The sequence below is a fragment of the Ahaetulla prasina genome, chromosome 1 (assembly GCF_028640845.1).
Source record: "Ahaetulla prasina isolate Xishuangbanna chromosome 1, ASM2864084v1, whole genome shotgun sequence".
NCBI classification, from domain to species: Eukaryota; Metazoa; Chordata; class Lepidosauria; order Squamata; family Colubridae; genus Ahaetulla; species Ahaetulla prasina.
Genome location: NC_080539.1, coordinates 135,954,147 through 135,978,879, shown reverse-complemented (window position 1 = coordinate 135,978,879; position 24,733 = coordinate 135,954,147). Strand labels below are relative to the sequence as shown.

The 24,733-nt window shown below is 38.8% G+C and overlaps 1 protein-coding gene across 1 annotated transcript in view; it reads left to right on the top strand.

Annotated features, from left to right (window-relative positions):
• The window catches only part of ADGRB3 (adhesion G protein-coupled receptor B3), a 574,188-nt gene that overhangs the window by 267,486 nt on the left and 281,969 nt on the right, over window positions 1–24,733 (top strand). The window contains exons 11-12 of the mRNA XM_058176574.1: window positions 6,933–7,001; window positions 10,169–10,277. Of these exons, the coding sequence (XP_058032557.1) occupies window positions 6,933–7,001; window positions 10,169–10,277 (178 nt within the window). The remainder of the gene's footprint in view (window positions 1–6,932; window positions 7,002–10,168; window positions 10,278–24,733) is intronic.

Below are 24,733 nucleotides of genomic sequence, written 5' to 3'. Positions count from 1 at the left end.
CTTCCATTCACATTCTATCCAGTTTCATTTCTCTTTGAAGAATAAAATATGGGCCATGCATCAAACAACTTCAGGTTAGTTTTATCAGTAGAGCTATAATGCAACTGGGCATGAATGCATATTCCATCAAAACTAAATGACAGGGCGCATATTTGATTAAGCATCCACAGACATAAAAGGGAAAGGTTTTCCCCATGAAATAAATAATTTCAGAGAAAGTGTCTGATTTTTACTCTTTCTATATGCATGTGATATTTTTCAATTGGCAATAAAAGGAAGTCCATTACATAGCTGTGAATGTAGGGTTTCTTTTATTTCAATACAAATTAACCTAGTTTTCATTTTCCAAAATAATATATTCAGCCTCTTCTTTAGGTCTGTAATCAAAAAATGGGTACTTTGATAAATGTTTTTTTTTTCTGAAGACACTATGAATTGTATGGTTTTGGCTTTGGCTTGGCTTTGAAGTTACACCGTCAAGATATAAAATGAGCTTAATCTTTTTTATTTGCAAATATACATGAATTTCTAGGAATCAGTCATTGTATCAAAGTTATTTACAAAGCACTCATTTATAGAATTTTCCCCAGTATTGATGCGAAGTTAAATGTCCGGATTTTGATTAAATATTACTCGGGATTTCTCAAATATAACAGCTAGATTTTGGATCAACCAATTGGTGAGATTCTTTAACATCCTAGGATAGAGTCCACTTAGCCCTAGAGATTTGAACTCATTATAGTCATTACGTATTTCCTGCCATGCTGTATAGAGCTTGAGTGGGATCCTATCACAACTGTCTACTATAACATATATCATTTTCACAAGTGGAAAAAAATGAGTCAGAATAGCAGCTTAGCCTTCCCCTTGATGTGTTTCCTTTGCTATATGTCTATGGAGATTCACAGTCATCCAGGTCACGGTTTTTCCAAAGGTGCTTTTTTCAAGAGGCAACTGGACTTTCTTGTTTTTCTTTGAAGATGTTTCGCTTGTCATCCAAGAAGCTTCTTCAGCTCTTAAGAAGCTTCTTGGATGAGAAGCGAAACATCTTCAAAGAAAAAAAGAAAGTCCAGTTGCCTCTTGAAAAAAGAACCTTTGGGTTTCCTATGCTATCTTCACAGAGTAGCTGGTGTGCTCTTTGTCTTCCTTTTATTTTTAGTCTGTAGTATTTGAAGAAACCCTTTTGATGTTTTCAGCATCCTTTGCTAATCTCAGCTCACTGTGAGTGTTTGCTTTTTTGATTTCATCTCTATAAATCTGCTACTTGCATGAGCTCATCCTTGCTGATTTGTTCTTCTTTATACCACATCATTGCATCTTGGCTTTGGGATTCTTTTTTAACCAAAACTTTTTTCTTCAGACACATTGGCTTTTTCTAATGCCCTCCTTTTTTCCCCCTTATTAGAATTTTTTATCTATCTTCATTTTTAGGATTTTTTTTCCATCTTGTGGTTTTTTTTTTCTCATCACCTTCTTTTGGCATGGAATTATACGTATGACTGTATGTGAAAGGATGAGTCTGCATTACGTTCTCTTCCAACATCATATTATCATTTTTAAGTTAGGATCAGGTCAAGATTTGGCTCAAATCAAGGATCCTTTGTGCTTTCACTGATTTCTGAAGGAAACATTATCATGTTCCATTTAAATTTCCTGGAAGGACCTTACGTAACAGCAACAGATAACTTGGAAATTGTGAAGGACCATGAAGTATCCTGATTTATTTGTTTTAATGGAAGTTAGAAGTTGTTTGATTCCAGAATAACTCTTTAAAGCTTCCAAATGTTCTTCAAGGCAGTCCCTTGTAGAGTGCGTTGTGGTCGTCCAATTATGGGACGATTTCAACATGAATGACAGATTTAAGTGCTCCCAATTCAAATTAGGTACAACTGGTGCATCAGTTGGAGCTGGGCAAAGACTGCTTGTATTTCCACTGATCCAAGTAAGAGCTTTGAGTTCAAGATGTCCCCCAGGTTGTGCACCAGTCTAGAGCACGGGAGTGGAGCCCAATCAAAGACTAAGGCTGGAGAGTCCCCAGCTCTAAGTAGAATCAAAAATCAACAGCCACTAGGTTTTGAGCCTGAGTTCCTCCTTATCTAGATCTACAGCTTCCAGTTACTAGGGTAGAATATTGACAGCATCATTTGGTTGATATGGAATTTTGATCTGCAACTGAATATCACCTATAGATTGCAAATAACAAACCCTGAAGTAGAGCATGATCTCCTGCAGAAGTTGTTTTTAATAGATTTTATAGATGTTATAGGAGGAGCTACAGCACTGAGCTTTAAGGCACACTACAGATGAAGACCCAAAAATGTAACCGCTGCCAACACCAATACAAACTAACTATCAGGAAAGGAGGGGAACTACTGTAAACATGCTGCCCTCAGCTCCCAAAATCCTCAGCTAGTCTAGAAGGATACCATGATAAGATGTCTTAAAAGCCACCGAAGAAACCAAAACAGGGGTGAAATCCAGCAGGTTCTGATAGGTTCTGGAGAACCAGTAGTGGAAATTTTGAGCAGTTCAGAGAACCGGTAGCAGTAATTTTGAGCAATTCCAAGAACCGGCAAATACCACCTCTGGCTGGCCCCAGAGTGGGGTGGGAATGGAGATTTTGCAGTATCCTTCCCCTGCCATGCCCACCAAGCCACGCCCAGAGAACCAGTAGGGGAGAATTTTGAATTTCACCCCTGAACCAGAAGCAAATGATGGACACACACACAGCTCTTCCAAAATCATCAGCAGGCATATGCTGTCTCCATGCTGAAACCCAGCCTTAAAATGGGTCCAGATGAATAAATGCAGGTATTTTTTTCCCCTGCTGCTTCAAATCTTCCAGTGAAAGTATGCACTGCGCATGAAAATATGTTCAGGATTTTTTTCAGAAAAGTATTCGTATACAGATACATTAGATACATTAAAAAAGAATATAAATGAAATAAAAGATAGTGAAGAGGGAAGGAGACACATTTGGCTTGACCTCATGATTGTTACATGGTGTGTTTGTGCAATTTTTTTAATGGATATATTTCCCTGGTAGAAGGATGGATGGATGTATAAAGTAGACTGTTTCTGGCTGCTTAGACTGTTTGGATTTGAGGTTCAGGAATGGGCTGGACTGGACTAGAATGCAGCAAGCTGAAAGATAGCTGTTGAGGGGAAATACATCATTAATTACTTTATAGCATTTGACAGCATGTTGGTGGCTGCACTATTCTTGTTACAGTTTAGGTAGTGGTTCTTTGGACTGATTTTGGGTGGGGTGCCGATGTTATCTTTTTGGAGGACTGGATTTCTGATGGATGCTAAGATCAGGCGGAGGGGTAGGCTGCTGTGATGCTTTTGCTATTGCCTGCTTCCTTCTGTACATCTGCTCTATTCTTTTTGGAGTATGTTGGGGCTTTGGAGGTGTGAGTGGGTGGGGGATGACAGTAGAGTGACAGAATACTTTAGAGTACTTTCAAGATATTATTTGATATTATTTTAATGAAACAGTAGTTAAATGATTAACTTTGAACAATTCTGTATGCAAAATATACAGAAGCTCAGGTACAGAATTGTTCACATTGTACCTCTCTTTCAATACGTCATAGAAATGCGGGGGATTTTGTTCTTCCTCCTATTCATATTGCACAGCATTTATCCAGTCTACATTTCTTCTAGTCCCCCAGTTCAAGTATGATGAAGTTTCAAATCTTGGAAATAAAGTAATTACAAATAAATATCATCACCCAATTCTATCCCAAGTAACATCTGGTAGAATCAATTAATTTGCATTTTGACCTGGATTCTGAACTGGGACAAGAATTTGGGATGTTTCAGAACATTATATACCATAGCAACCTCATACATATGTGTGGTACATTGGCAGAATTTATACAATTTATGCACAGAAAAAGCAATGCTTAGTTATTCTGTAGTTGCTTTTTATGTAGGAGAACTACATAAACATAAACTACATGGATAGGGTTAAGGATGTCTTTGTTCTCAGTCCTGGGAAATGTTGTTGGTTTGGCAATAGAAAGGCTGCCCAGTGCAAACACCATAGCTAGAAGCAGAAACTGAAAGGAAAATGCTACCTCATAACTTGATCCTATAGAATGGCATATTGCCATTTTAGGCTTTTGTAAACAATCAATTACTTTGGGTCTGATTTGTTTTCATTTCTTTGTTGGCTTTGTATCCCAATGATGAATGGATCTAGTTGCATTCTATATTAGAAGAGAACAAAACTATGGGCTATGTCAGTGGTTCTCAACCTTTTCTTCACCATGGACTGCCTTTAAATACCTTTTGTGGCCATGGGCCGCCAAGACTTAACTCAAGATTTAAATTGTAACATTCTTCAAGCCTTTGCAGACCCCCTGTGTCAACATTGTGCCCCCCTCTCCCCGGGTTCAAGGACCACAGGTTGAGAACCACTGGGTTATGTGAGATATTTCCAAGCTTGCTCAAATAAATGAACCAAATTATTTAGGATTATATGAAAAATTGCATACTAAAATGTAAGCGTCACTAAACTCAAGCAAATATTCAGAAGATATTCTGCATAACATAATCCTAAACAGAGTAATATGGCAATAAATACCACTGTACATAAAGAAACAAGAAGTTAAAGCTATATAAATTTGATTAATAAATAAATATGTTTCCCAGTTCCTATTATCTTTACCACCTCTGGGATTATTGAAAAGAAATAGATATTGCTGAATGGGAGGGAACTCAACTTGATTATCAAAGCACTGATGATTTGGCTCATTTTAAAGGTACTGCATTGTCTATCAATTTGAAATAAACCTTCTGGGTATCTGTGCTATTGATCCCCTAAAGTTTAGTTTTTCCTTATTGGCAGTGGATCAGCACCATCTTACTGTATGCTCACTTTTTCAGTTCACTTTTAAATTTCCTATTTCATTTTTTCCCCTTTTAATTTGCAGTTGCTGAATTCCTAGATTGCAACAACACTGTATTTTCATCTGATACAACACTGATCATCTACATTTTAATATTTAAAATTAAAATGAGTTTTTCTACAATTTTACCTTTTTTTAAAATAAAGTTAAATAAAGTTTTTTCTATATCCTCTGGGACTGATTTATTTACAAAGAGAAAGGACTGTAACTATGGGCTATGTCAGTGGTTCTCAACCTTTTCTTCACCATGGACTGCCTTTAAATACCTTTTGTGGCCATGGGCCACCAAGACTTAACTCAAGATTTAAATTGTAACATTCTTCAAGCCTTTGCAGACCCCCTGTGTCAACATTGTGCCCCCCTCTCCCTGGGTTCAAGGACCACAGGTTGAGAACCACTGGGTTATGTGAGATGTTTCCAAGCTTGCTCAAATAAATGAACCAAATTATTTAGGATTATATGAAAAATTGCATACTAAAATGTAAGCGTCACTAAACTCAAGCAAATATTCAGAAGATATTCTGCATAACATAATCCTAAACAGAGTAATATGGCAATAAATACCACTGTACATAAAGAAACAAGAAGTTAAAGCTATATAAATTTGATTAATAAATAAATATGTTTCCCAGTTCCTATTATCTTTACCACCTCTGGGATTATTGAAAAGAAATAGATATTGCTGAATGGGGGGGAACTCAACTTGATTATCAAAGCACTGATGATTTGGCTCATTTTAAAGGTACTGCATTGTCTATCAATTTGAAATAAACCTTCCGGGTATCTGTGCTATTGATCCCCTAAAGTTTAGTTTTTCCTTATTGGCAGTGGATCAGCACCATCTTACTGTATGCTCACTTTTTCAGTTCACTTTTAAATTTCCTATTTCATTTTTTCCCCTTTTAATTTGCAGTTGCTGAATTCCTAGATCGCAACAACACTATTTTCATCTGATACAACACTGATCATCTACATTTTAATATTTAAAATTAAAATGAGTTTTTCTACAATTTTACCTTTTTTTAAAATAAAGTTAATAAAGTTTTTTCTATATCCTCTGGGACTGATTTATTTACAAAGAGAAAGGACTGTAACTATATATCCTGATGCTACCAGGTGGTGCTATAGCAATTATATGTTTTTCACTTTTACTTTTAATTGCCAGAGAGTAACACAGATATGGCAAGCATATCTTTCTCAAACATGCAGTCTGAAACACATTTTTTTTAAAAAATATTATTTATTTAAAGAATTTATAGGTCCACTCATGTTAAATATATAATCCTAAGAAGCTAAGAACAATCTACTCTATAAGTATACAATATACTATATAGATACCTACATAGAATTACAATCACACCATGTACAAAATTAAAAAGAATCATAATACAATAACCTAAGCAGCATATGGAACTCACAAAGCAGCTGCATATAATATAGAGTTCAATTAAAAACCTGACCCAATCTTTGGGGGGAAAACAAGTTCATCACAACTTTCCAAAAAGCCAAGAAAGAGCAATTCATCATGAGATCCAAAGGCACCCAACTGGATCTGACTTCTTAAAATATCTAGCTCATATAAAGGCTAATGAATAAGTGTAATGGCAACAGAACTCAATGCTCAATAATAATGATCACAAAACTCAGTAGTTAATACATCTGGTTATCATGACAAATATTCTAGTGTTGTAAGCATCATTACTGTTTATCACATAAAAGCATACCTTAACAACAAACCCTGGCTTTTCTTGACAGGGAAGGAAATCAGGGCATTTCACATATTTTGGACCTCTCTTTCTTCAGCCCTATCCTACAGAGTCAGAGTCAAATAAGCATGGAATCTATAACCCTAATGTTTGAAGGGTTCCAAGTTGACTACTTCTGACTTAAGGAAATGGCTTATGATCAGATTTGCCTACAAAGCTTATGTAGGACTTCATCGTGTTTTTCAGAAATATTGTTTTGATGCATATTTTTTTTTTATAAAAAGTAATTATCTCCTTGAATTTTCAGAACTTCTTTCAAATAGTTAGCAACCTTCTGGATGAAGAAAACAAAGAAAAATGGGAAGACGCACAGCAGGTAAATATCCCATGTGCTGTTGACATTCCCTGTTTTTGCTTCAAAAGGATTGTTGTTGATTTATCAGTCAAAGATCATCCTAATTGACCTGGTCCCCCAAGAACTGTGCGTCTAGTGACTGCATGTTTTCATCTCTTGGATTGTCAAATATATAGGTTGCAAGGCTATGAATAATTGCTAGTTCTCATGAAGTTATAGGATGAGATTGGGAGTGGGATTGGGAGTGGGAGGCACCGTTTATCGGTGGTTCTCCTCCTATCTCTCCGATCGGTCGCAGACGGTGTTGACGGGGGGGCAGAGGTCGGCTCCGAGGCGCCTCACTTGTGGGGTGCCGCAGGGGTCGATTCTCTCGCCCCTTTTGTTCAACATCTATATGAAGCCGCTGGGTGAGATCATCAGTGGCTTCGGTGTGAGGTACCAGCTGTACGCTGATGACACCCAGCTGTACTTTTCCACACCGGGCCACCCCAATGAAGCTATTGAAGTGCTGTCCCGGTGTCTGGAAGCCGTACGGGTCTGGATGGGGAGAAACAGGCTCAAGCTCAATCCCTCCAAGACAGAGTGGCTGTGGATGCCGGCATCCCGGTACAGTCAGCTGCAACCGCGGCTGACTGTTGAAGCGAGTCATTGGCCCCGACGGAGAGGGTGCGTAATTGGGCGTCCTCCTGGATGAACGGCTGTCCTTTGAAGATCATTTGGCGGCCGTCTCCAGGAGAGCTTTTACCAGGTTCGCCTGGTACGCCAGTTGCGCCTTTCTGGACCGGGATGCCCTATGCACGGTCACCACGCCTCGTGACGTCTCGCCTGGATTACTGCAATGCTCTCTACATGGGGCTCCCTTGAAGGGCATCCGAGACTGCAGTTAGTCCAGAATGCGGCTGCTGGTGATAGAAGGAGCCTCGTGGCTCCCGGGTGACACCTATCCTGCGCAGACTGCACTGGCTACCTGTGGCCTTCGGGTGCGCTTCAAGGTGTTGGTGACCACCTTTAAAGCGCCCATGGCATAGGGCCGGGCTATTTACGGGACCGCCTTCTGCTACCGAATACCTCTCACCGACCCGTGCGCTCTCACAGAGAGGGACTCCTCAGGGTGCCGTCAGCTAGGCAGTGCTGCCTGGCGACGCCCAGGAAGGGCCTTCTCTGTGGGGCTCCCGCCTCTGGAACGAGCTCCCCCCAGGACTTCGCCAACTCTCGGACCTTAGAACCTTCCGTCGTGAGCTTAAAACACACTTATTTAGGTGCGCAGGACTGGACTAGGTTTTTTAGATTTTTAAATTTTTGAAATTTTAAATTTTATATTGATTTTAATTGGTTTTGGTAATCAGGCTGGTTAGAATAAGTTTTTTATTTGTGTTTTAATCTGTATTTATATGTCCTTTTTATATGCCTGTTAACCGCCCTGAGTCCCTCGGGAGATAGGGCGGTATACAAATGTGATCAATAAATAAATAAAATAAAAAATGAAGGGCAACTTAACTTTATTGAAGAAAAAGAATCAGAGGGAATTAAGACTTCATGTTCTGCTTGTATTTAATTGCTGGTACACCAGATAGATAATTGGCCTGCTCCATCAGTGCTCTTTTTATATACTTATATGGACATTAAGGGGGTGTGATGGCTCCGTGGTTAAAGACACTGAGCTTGTCAGTTGGAAAACTGACAGCCTAGGTTCAAGACCTGAATGCCACGTGACAAGGTGACAAGGTGCCACGTGACAAGGTGTCCTTGTCAAGGGTGGGTTCTACTTACCTTTACTACCAGTTTGCATTGTGCCCATGCAGCGCGCTCTTCTGTGCATGTGCAGATCACTTTGGATGACGTTTGGGTCAGTGGGCAGAGCTTTCTGCCAGTTTTTCTATCGGCTCTATAGAACCAGTCCGAACCGGGGGCAACCCACCACTGGTCCTTGCCCTAGCTCCTGCCCACGTAGAAATTCAAAAACATGTAAATGCAAGTAGATAAATAGGTACCACTTTGGTGGGAAGGTAACAATGTTCCTTGTGCTTCGGCATATAGTCATCCTAGCAACATGACCACAGAAATGTCTTCAGACAACACTGGGTCTCTTGGCTAAGAGACACAAATGAGAAATACAGATGAACATCGCTCCCTAGAGTCGGACACGACTGGAGTGGGGAAACCTTTATCTTTCTTTACTTTATGATATAAACTTTGTAATTGACAGACGTTTCCTTGTTTGTCCCAGCCTTAGTATATTTGCACATATATAATTCAGAATGCTTAAAAGATAAACATAACAAGATAGGTTGTCAGGAAAGAAATGACTGGTTTTCTACAAGATGTCATTAGATTAAATATTCATGGTTTGCTATAAACCATATATGCATATTTTATAACTTATGATATATTTGGCAGGAGGACTTTCAGAAATCCTTTGGTAGGATTTTAGATTTACCATAATGAGTTTTTAAAGATATATTTTAAGACAGTTAGCATTGAGTGGGTGACGTGCATCCAATAATGTTGCAAAATGATTATTTAAAAGAGTTCTCCACTCTTGTCCAAAAGTAAAATATCTGAAAACATACATATGCAAATTATATGTGTAAAGTTAGCATGTAAAGGCCAAATCAGAAATAATACACAATTAACTCGGTTGCCTCTTCCTCTTTGGATTTTAAGAATTTATGTATCAATTTTTGTTGATATCCATTTATCATCCATTTTTCCACATATTTAATTGACTTTGCATAACTGCTCTCCAGGAATGGAACAGTCAGAATTTTATTCTTTTCATCGTAAGTTGAACACATTTTCCTTTTGATTTCTTATTAAAAGAACTTGCAATGCAAAATTACCTGCGTTGTAATGACTGCAAATTTATACACTGAATCAAAAAATATCAGTGTGCTAAATTCATCAGGAAACTCAAGCACGTCCCTTCTACTTCTCCCAGGAGGTTCTCATTTAACCCTCATATCCCGAAAGTTCCCCTACCTTTCAGTGCACATTCAGTGCCAATCCATTTTAGATGTTTCAGGGGCAAACAAGCTTGATCCACGAGAGCATGTACTATTGCTGAAAAGGCACCCTGGAACAGCCCAGCTGTTGTAGCTTTCATTTATTTGTTATGCTGCTGTTGATTATTGTACAAATTGGGATCCCGCAGCTACTGAACTTGAGACATTTTGTTTTTCTTCCTAAAGATCTACCAAGGCTCCATAGAACTAATGCAGGTGATTGAAGATTTTATACACATTGTTGGAATGGGGATGATGGACTTTCAGAATTCGTACTTAATGACTGGAAATGTAGGTAAGAAATAGGAATGTCTTTTACCACATACATATTTTTAAGCTTTCTTAAAAAGTCATATCATGCAAATATTATTTATGTGATAAATAAGATTAAGATCCATCCCCTCTTCCAAATGGTGGTGGTTTTTTTTGTATTGGTCATCGAAGCATGTATATTATGTTCCCTTTTGATAGACACTTTGAAAGTAAGTGTGATTATGAAGTAAAATTTTTTTTCTAATCTGAAGTTGCAGATATCACAGGAGCAAATAAACCCACTCTGAAATTACTTTTGCAGCTTCTCTAATAAAGTTTCAATTCTGTTATATGTAACATTACACAAAAAGAGCTTTGTTATTTCTTCCTCTGAAACTAAAATATAAGGCACTTTAATGGAAAACCATGTGAATAAATCAAATGGACTTCATAACCAAAAGTTTCTCCAAGAAGCAACAATCTGTTATAAGTATGTAGAGATTCTCAGTCATCCAGGTCATGGTTGTCCATGAAAAAGGTGCTTTTTCAGGAGGCAACTGGGCTTTCTTGTTTATCTTTGAAGACATTTCGCTTCTCATCCAAGAAGCTTCTTTAGTTCTGACAGGATAGTGGGGAATGGAAGGATTTGTATCAGGGGTGAAATGCTACCGGATCGGACTGGATCGGGCAAGTAGGTAGCGAAGACTGGGGCTGGTTCGCCGAACCGGGAACAATGGCTGGCTGGCCACACCCCCGAACCAATCCATGGCCTGCAGTCCTGCCATGCTTGCCTGCCTTCCACGCTGTCTTCCTGGCGTCCCGGTGGCCAGCTTGCAAAGGCAGGCAAGCTGAAGCCTATGTGGAAGGCAGGCAAGCAAGGCAGGGCTTCGGGGAGAAAAATGCTGGAATAAATACATCAATTCCTGTGGCACAAGCCCCGCTGCCCCGCCCACCCCCACCGCTTTGCCACTCCATCTCTTCCTCCTCGCCAGCCAATCTCCTCACAAACTCGGCTGACACATCCACACCTCCGAGCATTTCCTTCCCTTCCCCCCCATGACCTCCCCATGCCCGCTCAGCATCTGGTTCTGCAGTAAGGCAGCCACGGGAATCGCCAACCCATCGGCAGGCACTGGGGGGGGGAGCTGCACTTACAAGAAGTGGGGTGGTCCCCTCTTCTTTATGGGGCTTGACTTTGCCAGAGCTTCTCTGCCCACTCTTAACACCGCCAACGCCGCTGCTGCTTGGAGACCAGCTGGATGAAGCCGAATGAGGCTTGCTCATTCCTGCCACAATTAATAGAAAGTGCCTAGGATCCAGGCTACGGTCAGGATCACAATGGCATTAGCCCGGATCCGCCTCATTGCGGGACCTCCAGACTGCCTGGGAGCTCAAAGTCAGCTGAAAAAAGCTTCAGTTCTTGGGGAGAATAGAAAAGAGAGCTTAGTCCTGCAGAGCAAAAAGAGAGTGAGAGAGACCAAGAAAGACCGAGATATCAAGGGCTGCGGGGGAAGGAGCTAGCAGCTTAATCCCTTCCCCAAAGCCCTGCCATGCTTGCCTGAAAATCGGGTGTCGCCGTTTCCCCATTGCTTTCTTGCTCTCTCGCTCTCTTTTCTCATCTGACCGTAGCCTGGATCCTAGGCACTTTCTATTACTTGTGGCAGGATAGCAAGCCTCATTCAGCTGTGTCCAGCTGGTCTTCCAATAGTAGCGACACTGGCGGCATTAAGAGTGGGAAGAGAAGCAACCAGTGAGTGACAGGATGCAGGGCTAGCAAGTGGAGCCAGGGTGAGGCTTCCCAGGTGGCTGGAATGTGGGGTAGTTGGCTCCATCGGCTGCCATCCCCACCAAAATGACAGCCCCGGTGCAGCGGGGCTGACAAGAGAGAGAGAAGAAAGGAAGGAAGGAAAAAAGGGAGAGAGAGGGAGAAGAAAGAAAGAGAAAAGAAGGAAGGGAGAGAGAGAGAGAGAAAAAGAAGAAAGAGTGACATGAATGATGTCATGTTGGTCCGCCCACCAAGCCACACCCACCAAGCCACACCCACCAAGCCATGCCCACAGAACCGGTGGCAAAAAAAAATTAGATTTCACCCCTGATTTGTATTCCTTGCAGACAGCAGGTCATTTGCATCCTTTTGGAGGGTCATTGAAGCACTTGGAGGTTTATCAGTATCCTACTCAGGTGACCCAGAGGAGACATGGGTGTCAAACTTGCAGCATTTGACACATTGCCATCATGTGACATTTTGCGACTTTTTCCCTTTGCGGAGCTAGGGTTGGCATGGCTTGCGCATGATACATCCGGCCCCTAGGCCAGTTTGACACCCCTGCTATAAAAGGATGCAAATGATCAGCTGTCTGCAAGGAATACAAATCCTTCCACTCCCTCCTGTCCTGTCAGAGCTGAAGAAACTTGTAAAGCAGTCAAGAAAAATGTCACATGCACAATCATGCAGGCAATAGAAAGTTAAATTTTGAAAAATCAGAATAAAAAGAGCTGATGTTTGGAAACATTGATACTGAACTTGAATATAGTCCAAGAAGAAACACCAAATGAATTATTGAACAAATAAATCCAGTGTTCTCAATTAAGGCACACGTGACCAGGTTCAAGTTATATTCTGAATATGTTGTGTATATTCTACCTACTTCTATTGAGAAACCTATAATGCTGGGAGCGGTAGAAAAGAATAACCATCAATAAATTTGATGGCCTCAACTACACTGGCAATGATTGCACCGTTTGAGTACTTGAAGGACCAGATTAAGGATAGATACTATTGATGAAAATCTGTCTATGTGGTTGCTAAAAGTCAGCACTGACTTGATGGGACATAATCACCATCAGTCATTGAATTAATCTGATAGAGATTATCCTGAAGGCTAAGATTTGGTAGTAGGTAAAAGTTTACTTTCTGACAAATGTTCATACTCACCATGTCAAATGTTTTGTGAATCATGACCCCACCCCACTATAGCTGTTCTATGAGGACAGTCACCACTACTTCTTAAAATACCAAAATATTAATGTTTTCACCATCTTGAAAAGACTATTTATTTTGGTGTATAGACATAGTGGACTTCTTAGCCATCATAAATATTGTAATCCCTATTGGTGATTTGTAATCTAGGTCTTGTTTTTAAATCTCCCATCAGAAAAAAAATCTTCTTTAAATATTATATTGAAGTGCCAATTTCACAAAAATCACAAAATCACAGAAACCTTGCTTTCACGTGACAAATCAATAGAAAAAAATGATGTTTGATACGCTGAATAGAGATAATTTTTTTCTGGCTTTATGGATTTGGAGGTGTTTTGTGCTTAGTGGGTGTTGTATTTATTTTAAGGTGGCTTGCTCTCATTTCATGCAATAAAAGACGCAGAAATAGCTGTTTGTCATAATTAAGTAGTGAAGAAGATTTTGAGGGACATAACCTCTCCTAATGCTGTGGCAGTTCTGCATGTGAACGTTACTAAATAAGTTCTTGAATAGCCTTAAATAGACACCTCAGGTTAATAGAAATTATAAGTGTTAGCATAGAATCTGAAAGAATAAAGGGAAGCAGCTATTAAATATACTGGATTTAGCAATCATACAACATGTTTCAGTTGTGTTGAAAAAGCTGGAAGCTTCTCTCTTATATCTAACAATCAAGAGAATTTGGCATTGGCACTGACATATAACACTGTTCATAATTTTTATGTCAGCAAAATCAATTCGGAGCAAAAGATATTTCCGAAAAGACTGATTAACACAGAAACAAAAAGAATCTGCTGCTGTGGAGAGAGAAAGAGAGAAGGAGGGAGGGAGGGAGAGAGGAAAGAAGTGATATTGTTTATATAAACAGCTTGACTAAAACAGTGAGATATTTAACAAGCATAATCACAACAATTGCCTGCAGGAAAAGACTGCATTCACAAAACATCTTAATACTTAGCACAAACTAACTGGGCTATCACTTACAACTGTAACTTACAGTTCCAAACAGGTATATAAAACAGGCTTGTTAAAAAATTACTATTATTTTCATAATCTATTGGAACGACTTTTTCACTATTCTGATTATCTTTTCAAAAACATAGTTGTATGTAGTCATACAGTATATGATTTCTTGTCCTTAATTTCATCATTAATATCTTTTCTTAACCGTGATGATAACAAAATGATGGCATGATCCAACCATCATCCTTATATACAAGTACGTAAGGATCAGAGTTTGCATGGCAATATCCTTCCTCACCATGCCCTCTACTACAGATGCCGATGTATGCTTCCTCTTAAATAAATCTGCATAGAGTTGTAACTCGAAATAGCAGATCCCTAACATTTCAAATGTAAAAAAATTAATAAAATTATGCACATATGGCTGTGACTATGGTAGGAAGCAGAATTTGTTTGCCAAATAGTCAAGACATGTATTCTATTGAACACATCAGAAAGATAGAAAGAAAAAGAAAAGTTACATAGAGGACATTCTGGAAAAGAAAGGTTTTTTTTAAGCTGCTTGTGCCTTTCTATATACCTTGTATGATGCTTTAATCTTGAGTGTATACATTTAACTTAACTTTGTGAATTTATATGTGTATATGCAAATGAACACTCACATATATAAAAGTATATGTGTCCAAGAAAACCCTCCCACAAGAGACAGGCTGGCATTAGATCTCCTGGAAGAGAAAAGTAACAGGGCACACCGCAGAAAGGAATTCTTCAATGGAAGAATATATTGGCTTGCAGTCTGGATGGACTGAATCCTTGCAAACTGTTGCAAAAATGTCTTTGTTGGGACAATTTTTTTTAAAAAAAGTAATTAGAACTAAACTGGAATGAGTATAGGAGAGCAGCTTAAATGGTAAGTTCACATATCTATAATAGAAGCTGGGAAGGAATACATTTTTGGAAGAAGTAAGTTTTACACTTTAGATTAGAAACTGTTCTAAAGTACTTTTATCTAGTATAATTGAGGGCCTGCCAAAGCCATGTAGCAATAGCACTTAGATTTATATACCATTTCACAGTGCTTTACAGCCAGTGGTGGGATTCAGCCAGTTCGCACCACTTCAGGAGAACCGGTTGTTAACTTTCTCAGCAGTTTGGCAAACTGATTGTTGGAAAAAAATCATTAGGGCAGAGAACCGGTTGTTAAATTACTTGAATCCCACCATTGTTTACAGCCCTCTCTAAGCTGTTTGCAGGGTCAGCATATTGTCCCCAACAGTCTGGATCCTCGTTTTACTCACCTCAGAAGCATAGAAGGCTGAGTCAACCTTGAGCCACTCAGAATTGAACCCCCGGAGTGAGCAGTGAGTTAGCTCTGCAGTACTGCACTCTAACCACTGTGCTACCATAGCTCTTGTATGTAATCATACAGTATATGATTTCTTGTCCTTAATTTCATCATTAATATCTTTTCTTAGATCAGGGTTTCCCAAAATGACTCCCAAAGATCAATGAAACTATTCAAGGGCATGATGATGATGATGATGATGATGATGATGACGACGATGATGACAATGATGATTTGTTGTACTATTAGAGCAGTATTTATTAAATTGTTTTCCTTTAATGGCTGTTTGGGAGTCGACAAGTTGAGTTTGGGTACCCCTGCGTTAAATAAATTTCCCTCCTCCTTCCTTTTTTCTTCTACTTAATAACAGCTGCTTCATTTGTTTGAGTCATTCTAGTGACTTCGTGGACATGTCAATTATTTTCCTTAGAAGCATTACAAAAGTGAGTTGTTGACCTTGATTTTTTTCAGGGTTTTTGTTTGTTTGTTTTTCAACTTCTCAGTTAAGCCTACAACTTTGGAATTCTCTTTGAATCTCCCACTGAAGTACAATTAGACCTGATTGTTTAAGTGCCAAGGTCAGACAAGATCAGCCCTGTATTTCCAACTGCAGAAATATCTATTAAGTTATATTATTTTAATCAAAATGTGCTGGAAAAAGGTGAGGAAATGCTTTTTTGCATTTAGATTGCCTTGCTGCAGTGGGAATGTTTTGCCTTGTTTTTCTTGAAAAGTGACGTCTATCAGTTGTAATTATTATGCATTTGAAAACTCTAGAATGCCTTTTTGTATTTGTTTTCTACAGTTTCCAAAATAAGTCTAACTAAGCCATGCAGATACTAGATTTGAAGGTGGAAGATTTTTGCATCAGAGACTTAATTATTCACAATTCATAAATGCTATAACTATGATTAATAACTTGTATGTATTTACTTTTATTTTTCATTTGCAATAATTGGAGACTGCCTTAGTTGTGAATCTCTGGAGGTATTCAACAAGATGAAAAAAGCAAACACAAAAAGAGTAGATTTAAACCAAAAGACATATGTACTATGATGGAGTATCCTTAATCAATCACTACGTTCCAGTTTTATAAATTAATATTCCAGTTCAAGGTCTCCTAACTATCATACATGAGAGTTTTTAAAATCAGCCTTTCACCAAAGCTGACCAAAATACTTTTAAAATATGCTAATAGTATCTCAGACAAGCTGAGTGAGCTAAATAAAATATTCTCCAAATAGTTGTGCATACTGTATGTGAATTATACAATTCAGCAAGGCACCATCAACAAAGATATGCAAGCCGTGGCCCTGGGCCCTGGAGATGCAGCTGACTGTGCAAAATAGCATTCAATGATCCGAAAAGTGGACCTTGCACTTGCGGGAATATGCTAAGAAGAAGAAGATGTGAATTTAGTATTAAACTTTAAAAGAGGGAGAAATAGCTTGCTGAATTATGTAACTCTGTACTATCCAATAGTAAAATAGATTATTGAATAATGCCCAGTTTAAATCCATTGAAGCTCTAGATGTAACAAGTTCTAAATCTAAATAACTGGGCAAACAAGGACTATTGAAAAGGAACTGACACTTTTCATCTTATCCCTTATGGTGTACAACCAAAGAAAATGTTTTATAATGTACAGACTGTATTACACAGGGGTGTCAAGCTCGTGTCATCACAGCAGTGTCACGTGATGAGTCGGGACGTTTCCCCCCTTCGGTAAACCAGGCTTGGGCATGGCCAGTACGTGATGCATCTAGCCCTTGGGCCACGAGTTTGACAGCATAACATAACTGAACACAATGAGGTATGCTAAGTAGATTGACAATTCCAAATTAAGAAGAAAAATAAAGGCACAACAATTTTATCTGGCAGGGGGGAAAAAACAGTTGAAGAACAGCATCTCCAAATTCATTTCCTACTTCAATACAAAAAACTTCAGAACAACTTCAGAACACTTCCAATAAAATCATTAAATCATTTAATCCACATCTTAATACATAAGGGAAAGTTTTACAGATAAAGCTATTGGGTATCCTATATGTTCCCTTCATTTTTTCAGTTGTATCATACAGGAATTGAGAGTAGCTTTTACTATTTTGGCCCTCTAATGCTTGATATTTCCTATTGCACTTCTTAGAATCACTCCAAGAGATTTTCTTTAAAACACAGCAGGTCACTGTGTTCCTCAAACTTCACAAATTGATCTTTGTGATAAACAGTGATATATCAGTCAGCTTCTCTTACTCTGACAATTTAATGAGGTGGAAAAGAATAACAACTGCCTTTCTGCTTGATGAAGAGTTAATGTGCTCATCACACACAAAAAAAAAGCAAAATTAAGAGAGAGATATTTTCAATTTTTTCTCCTTGATTTTCTGATGATACAATTAAAGGCATGTGCTATAATCTGAAGAGACTTTTAGCAAGGGAACTAAGAACATCACTGTGTTGCCAGTAATATTTCAAAGTTAAAGTTATCTTTGGCCAAGTTACTTTCCTTAAAAACATTGAAATATGTTTATTATTCTATAGTAATTGCACAGTTCTGTTAAAGAAAGACTGTTTTCCTCTTGACAAAGTGATGGATGCTATAATGATGATAAAATTAAGTTATAAAGATATCAGAATTCAGAAGCAAGTTCAGGCCCTGAGTTTTTTCCTGTCTGCTTATAAAACAAACAATGATTGAATGTTTCTTGGATCTTTGAATTTGAACTTAGTGCATGTATAGTCACCTCTGTTGCCTCCATATCCCACTTTGATATTTGCCTTCAGTTTGAAATGTTCAAAAATCTTTGAATATTTTTTTCCTAATTTTATCGGAATTGTTTGAAATTAGAGTAACAGTCTCGGCAAAACATTCATTTTTATTGTAGCTATCCTTCCTATCAACAATAGCTGCAGGTTTTTCCATTTCTCCAAGTCTAATTTGGTTTGTTGTAGCAGTTTCATATAATTATCTTCTTATATAGTTGTGCATCTTTCTGTTAACTGAACTCCTAAGTTTTTAATTTTCTTAACTATCCGAATATCTATCTTTTTCATCAACTCTTTTTTTAAATTTCTCTGTGACATTTTTAACTAGTACTTTAGTTTTCTCTTTATTCATATTCAGTCCTGCAACTTCACCATACTCTGCTATTATTTTTATTAACTTGGGACCAGATTCTTGTGTTCTTCTAAAATAAATACCAGGTATTTATGGTATTATGCAAATGCCTGTAGCTTATATTTTTCTGTTTTTATTTCCATTCCTTTTATTTCTGAGTCTTGTCTAATATTTCTGTTTAGTACTTCCAATGTTAATATAAATAGAAGAGGTGTGGGAGACAGCGAACATTCTGGTCTCCTGCCTTTTCTTATGTTAAAGTTCTTGGTCATATCCCCATTAACCATCACTTTTGTGGTTTGCTTGGAATATATGCAATGAAAGTATTCCTTTTCCCAACAGTCCCTATTATCCTGCCCAGACAGCTAAAGAATGCCTATTAAGGGTTCAGCCCTACCAGGAGATCTAGCATAAAGGGTTATTCTCCAGTCTCATAACTTTCCAAAAAACAGTGAAAACATGGTTCCTGCCTGGGGAATTCTGGGATTTGAAATCCTTGTTCTTAAACTTTCTGAGGTTGAGAAACACTGTAAAATAACAATTCTTACAGTCTTTATTTTAGCCTTTTAATTTTAGCTTCTATTTTAATCAATTTTATTGTGACTGTGAATTATGTTGTGATTGTTTAAATTCTTTGGAATCTGGAATCTTAAATTCTTAAAATTCCAGATGGTTTCAGGTGATCAGACCACAAATAAATTGTATTTGAGTAATCCTAGACAACAATTATAATCCCAGATAATCAGAAATTTGAAGAATAACGGAGCTGGAAGAGATCTTGGAGGCCTTCTAGTCCAAGCCCCTGCTCAAACAGAAGACCCTATACCATTCCAGACAAGTGGCTGTCCAGTCTCTTCTTAAAAGCCTGAAGAAGATTGGAAAATATTAAAAAAAAAAAAATTGGAGAAGAGCAAATGTTCTTCTCTTCACAATAAAAGAAGAGGAGGCTCCGTATCTGAACTTATATGCCCCACAGTTCAAATTCATTTCCATGCCTATTAAGGTTGGCTCAGGGCCCTAAATGGCGTCTTCCAATGCTATGATTCTAAACATAGATTGTTGCAGAGCAGAATGCCTGGAGAAAATGAAGAAGTCTAGTATATCAAAGAAAGCCTCCTTCAAATCAGATTTTATCACTTTATTGTTACATTCTATTTTACAAATTAATGCCTAGATTTTATCCTCTTAGTTATAATTTTGAAAATCAGATGAAACTATGGAAACCCAACAGCTGTTCTCTCCCAAATCCTGTTCTGTTGTTCAGACTTCTGATCCTGACAATCCGTAGATGTCAGTAAAGTGAACAGATAGAAAAGAGGAGTTCTTGAGGAAAGGATCAAGCAGCACTTCCTTCATTTTCTCCGAGTCTCTTTTAGCATTTTAAAGCTCAGGAAAAATTAGATGGAGATGTGAATGATGTCTTATTTGGCTTTTGGCTGTCTGAACATCATTTAGCTGGCAAATCAATTGACTATGAATCAGAAGAACAGACAGATAAATGTGCTTGCTATAGATAGCTAAAAGCACCAATTTGTTAAATATTGATTGGTTTGAAGGATCCAGCTTCTTGGATATATAGAAATAAATTATGAAAAATATACAGGAAACAGAATGATTTCCAGTAAGATTTTCTTCACAACTAATCTTCAGAAATATACAGTGGTCCCAAAGAGAAGTAAACATTTACCACTGATACAGGGTTGTGGTTGTCGTGGTATGTGGTTATAAATAATTCTACTATAGAAGGTTGCAGCATACTGAGATTCTACTCCCTTTGCATTATAGCCCCCATGCCCTATTGACTTAGGTTTCCAAAAACAAGTTATGTGCAGTTGCTAGCTAGAAAAGATTGCCTGCTGCTGGTCTAGACCCAATCAATGCTGTACATTTGAGATTTAAATATAACTGAGAAAAAGGGCTTAGAGACATACTCAGATCTTAGAATTGTCCTTAGTTCTGTCTTCAAATGTCTGTGGAGATTCTCAGTCAGCCAGGTCATGGTTGTCCTATGGGGGCTTTTTCAAAAGGCAACTGGACTTTGTTTTTTCTTGAAGATGTTTCACTTCTCATCCAAGAAGCTTCTGCAGTTCTGACTGAATGGTGGCGGATGGAAGGATTTATATTCCTTGAAGTCATCTCATTGTTAGCACTCTTTCTGAGAGGCCACTTGGAGGTTTATTTGTGCCCTCAGGGTCACCTGAATAATGCAAATGGGGGTGGAACCTACTTGTTCGCTCTACACACTGTACACACATGTACACACATGTTCACTGTACACACATGATTCTGTATCATCTAACCCATCCACTGTGATCATTAAGTTTGCAGATGATACCACCGTATTGGGTCTTATTACAGGTGGAGTCGAAACAGCGTACGGGGGGGAGGTTCAAAAACTATCTACATGGTGCTTACAAAACAACCTGCACATGAACATCAGCAAGACAAAGGAGATAGTGTTAGTGTTCTTCTAGTGTTCCAGAAGAAGAAAGAAGAATCTGCCCCACTTTACATCGAGGGGGGCTGTATGGAGAGAGTTTCCTCCTTTAAATTCCTGGGAGTCTACCTCAGCAAAGATCTCACCTGGAAAATCAACATGACCCAGGTGGCCAGAAAGGCCCAACAAAGACTCTACTTCCTTAGGGTCTTGCAAAAAAATTAAGTGGAACAACAACTGATGACCTCCTTTTACCAGTCCACAATAGAAAGTGTCCTCACTCATTGCATTATGATGTGGTATGCTGGCTTGACAGCCGCGGATAGAAAGGCATTACAGAGAGTGGTGAGCACAGCACAAAACCTAGACAACATTGTCAGGGCTTGCTGCCTTAGAAGAGTGAGGAAAATCCTCGAGGACGACTCACTCTCTGGTCAGCCCTTCCTTGCCCTCCTACCATCTGGAAGGAGATATAGAAGCATAGGCAGCCGTCCGAACAGGCTGAAGAACAGATTTTATCCATGGGCTGTCAGACTCCTGAATGAAAAATAACTACAACAATATAGTACGATTGACTTACGGGGCCTGCACCACGTGCAATAAGTTCACATGGTTCAATAGGCCTGAGTGTTTGTTAGTAGGATTCACTGGACTAGGGATTTTTTTTTTATTATTCACTGTTAGTTGTATTGTGTTGTGGGTGAGGGGTGCGCGAAGAGAGGCTCAGCCAATCTCATTGTACAAATGTTGTACTCTGACAATAAAGGTTTAAATTGAATTGAATTGGAACTGCTGAACTGAACTGCTTTCATCAGTTCTGATGGTGGGGAGGGGAGATGAAAGGAAGCCATCAGAACTGATGAAGCTTCTTGGATGAGAAGCAAAACGTTTTCTTCTTCCTCCTCAAGGAAAAGAAACACAGTCCAGTTGCCTTTTGAAGAAAAAAGCATCTTTGAGACAACTATGACCTGGATGACTGAGAATCTCCATAGATTTTTCTCCGTAGTTGATTCTTCCTCTCTTTTCTGATCCTTTCCTTTCCTTAGTTAAACTCAGGAAATCTCAAATATTGAGATTTCCTAAAAAGAAGTCATATTAGTTCCTTGTCATATAGTTTATATTCAATGATTTGGTGCCAAGTCTTATTGAACCCTGTGCACAATTAAGATATTGTATATAATGACAGAAGAAGAAAAAAATTGCAGCTTAATTTTCACGTAAACATTTTAAACACAATCAAGATACATTTCATATCAATCATTAAAAGATCCAATAAGTACTGAATGCAGAATATTTCTTGAAAATATATTTAGGATTTGCTGCCTTTGTGAATTCCTTTAGCATATTGAAATTTGAAGACAACTTGGCCTCATGCAATTAAAAGTTCATTTTAAAGAGTCCGTCATTAGCCCAATGCTTGTTTTTAAAAGCCTTCAGAGGAAATAGCCCCATTATTCTCTCACCAGTAGGTAAAGCAATATAATTAAAATTAAATGTGTGTTTTACAAATGAAGTTCTCTGCTTTCAGTTTACTCTTTATCAAATCTCCCCCCACCCCATGAACATGCTGGCATTGCCAAGCCTAATTGTTCAAGGGATGGGGTGAGATGCCGGAAGGGGGGATGGAGAGATTAAAAAAAAAAAGACTGTGTGAATACACATTTGTGTCACCAGGGAGGATTGCAGGATGTATGATGGGTCTCTATGACTGAGCTGTCAAAGCACCCATTGTATCAGGTGAATTAAATCTCATTCTGCATTAGAACTGAGAAAAGAATCTTAACAGAAATTTCTGAATGTGGATTAGGAAGCCTCTATCATTACAGAATTTGATCCTGATTATCATTGTTCATTTTAATTTATTTTTAAAGGGTGTGGAGCTAGTTCACTCCCTGTGGTGCAGCTTGGATAAGTGCATAAGCGCAAACTAAACACCTTACACTGAAACATAAATTGATTTATTGACAGCGTAGAGTCCAAGCCATGTCCCCAAAGAGGTCCCTCTTTATAGAAGTATGCAAACAAGCACATGCATCTGTTTGCATATAGCAGCCAGGCGGGTCTTTCAATACAGCACACTATGTGCCTAGTAAGATCCATGAAGTCATTGGGTGTATCTATGAGGTAATGGGGCAAGATGACAAAAACAATAGGAAAGAACTTGCAAGAATTAAGGCAGTATTACACAAACAGTCTTTCTAGAGCAGGGGTATCAAACTTGATTTCTTCCAGGGCTGCATCAGCATTGTAGTTCTCCTCCATGGGCTGGCCGAGTGGGGAGATGTCTCCTACAACACTTTGCCTGCTAAAATGGGGCACAGGGGGGGCTGCACACGGCCCTCCCACACCCCATTTTGGCTGCCAGAGGCACGCGGGCCGCTTCTTTGCTATTTCCAGGGCGGCACCACGGGCCAGATTTAAGTACCTTGCAGGCTGGATGTGGCTCACAGGCCTTGAGTTTGACACCCCTGTTCTAGAGTGTTACTTGCTTTTGCTTTCCCAGAACTCTGCTCCCCTCTCAATATCTTTTCCAAGCTTATTAACATTCCTTGGTGTTCTGTGGCTAAGTTGATGGTAATTTTCCTGAGGAAAAAAATAGGATAGCTATGTGATCTGGTATCACATAGCTGAGCCCTTGCTTTGTTTATCCTGGGAAGATATATTTAGGTTAGAGGCTCTTAGCTTGGCCCTGCAAAGCCTCCAGATTGTCACTTTAAAAAAAATTGTTTCTTTCATGGCCTCCAATCTGATTCCACTTTTCTCTTACTCACAGATATTAAAATACCACACAAGAGGCAACTGTGCTTTGAATGTTTCTATGAATGCATCCAAATTCTTTTCATTTCCTTTGCAACAGGCCTCTGTATGAAGAATTTTGATGCAGACCTATATAATACCACAGCAAGATGGTTGCTCTTTTGTGATGTACGTGCTGCATTATGAATGTCTGTCTATATGTGTATTGGTAATAGGAGAGAGGGACAGTGAGTTTCAAGTAGGATATGGCCAAAAATTGAACCAATGCCATCTGGGATGCTCTGGTCCCAGAACACTCTTTAGAAGGACTGAATTTACCCACTATAGTAGAACAACAGAATATGAAAAGGAACAGAAGGGCCGTGGTAGCTCAGGCTGGTAAGAAGCCTGTTATTAGAACACAGCAGCCTGCAATTACTGCAGGTTCAAGCCCGGCCCAAGGTTGACTCAGCCTTCCAACCTTTATAAGGTAGGTAAAATGAGGACCCAGATTGTTGGGGGGGCAATAAGTTGACTTTGTAAATATACAAATAGAATGAGACTATTGCCTTATACACTGTAAGCCGCCCTGAATCTTCGGAAAAGGGCGGGATATAAATGTAAATTAAAAAAAAAAAAAGAAATCCTCTCATTCCTTGTAATGGCTGAAACTGAAACAGGAAGGAGATTTTAAGATGCCAACATGATGCTGAATTATATATCAAAAATTATGTAACAACCTTCTGCCAAGGAAACATTTATCGCCTCTTGAGCTGTCTCCTTCTCCCTAGATTGACTAGGAACAGAACTAAAGTAATAGTAACTATTAGAATCCAAGCAGATTCATCTTAATTAGTCCAGAATTCATTTACAGCTGATAGCCTTAGGCTGACCGGGCTTTGACCATGACAAAGGTCTTT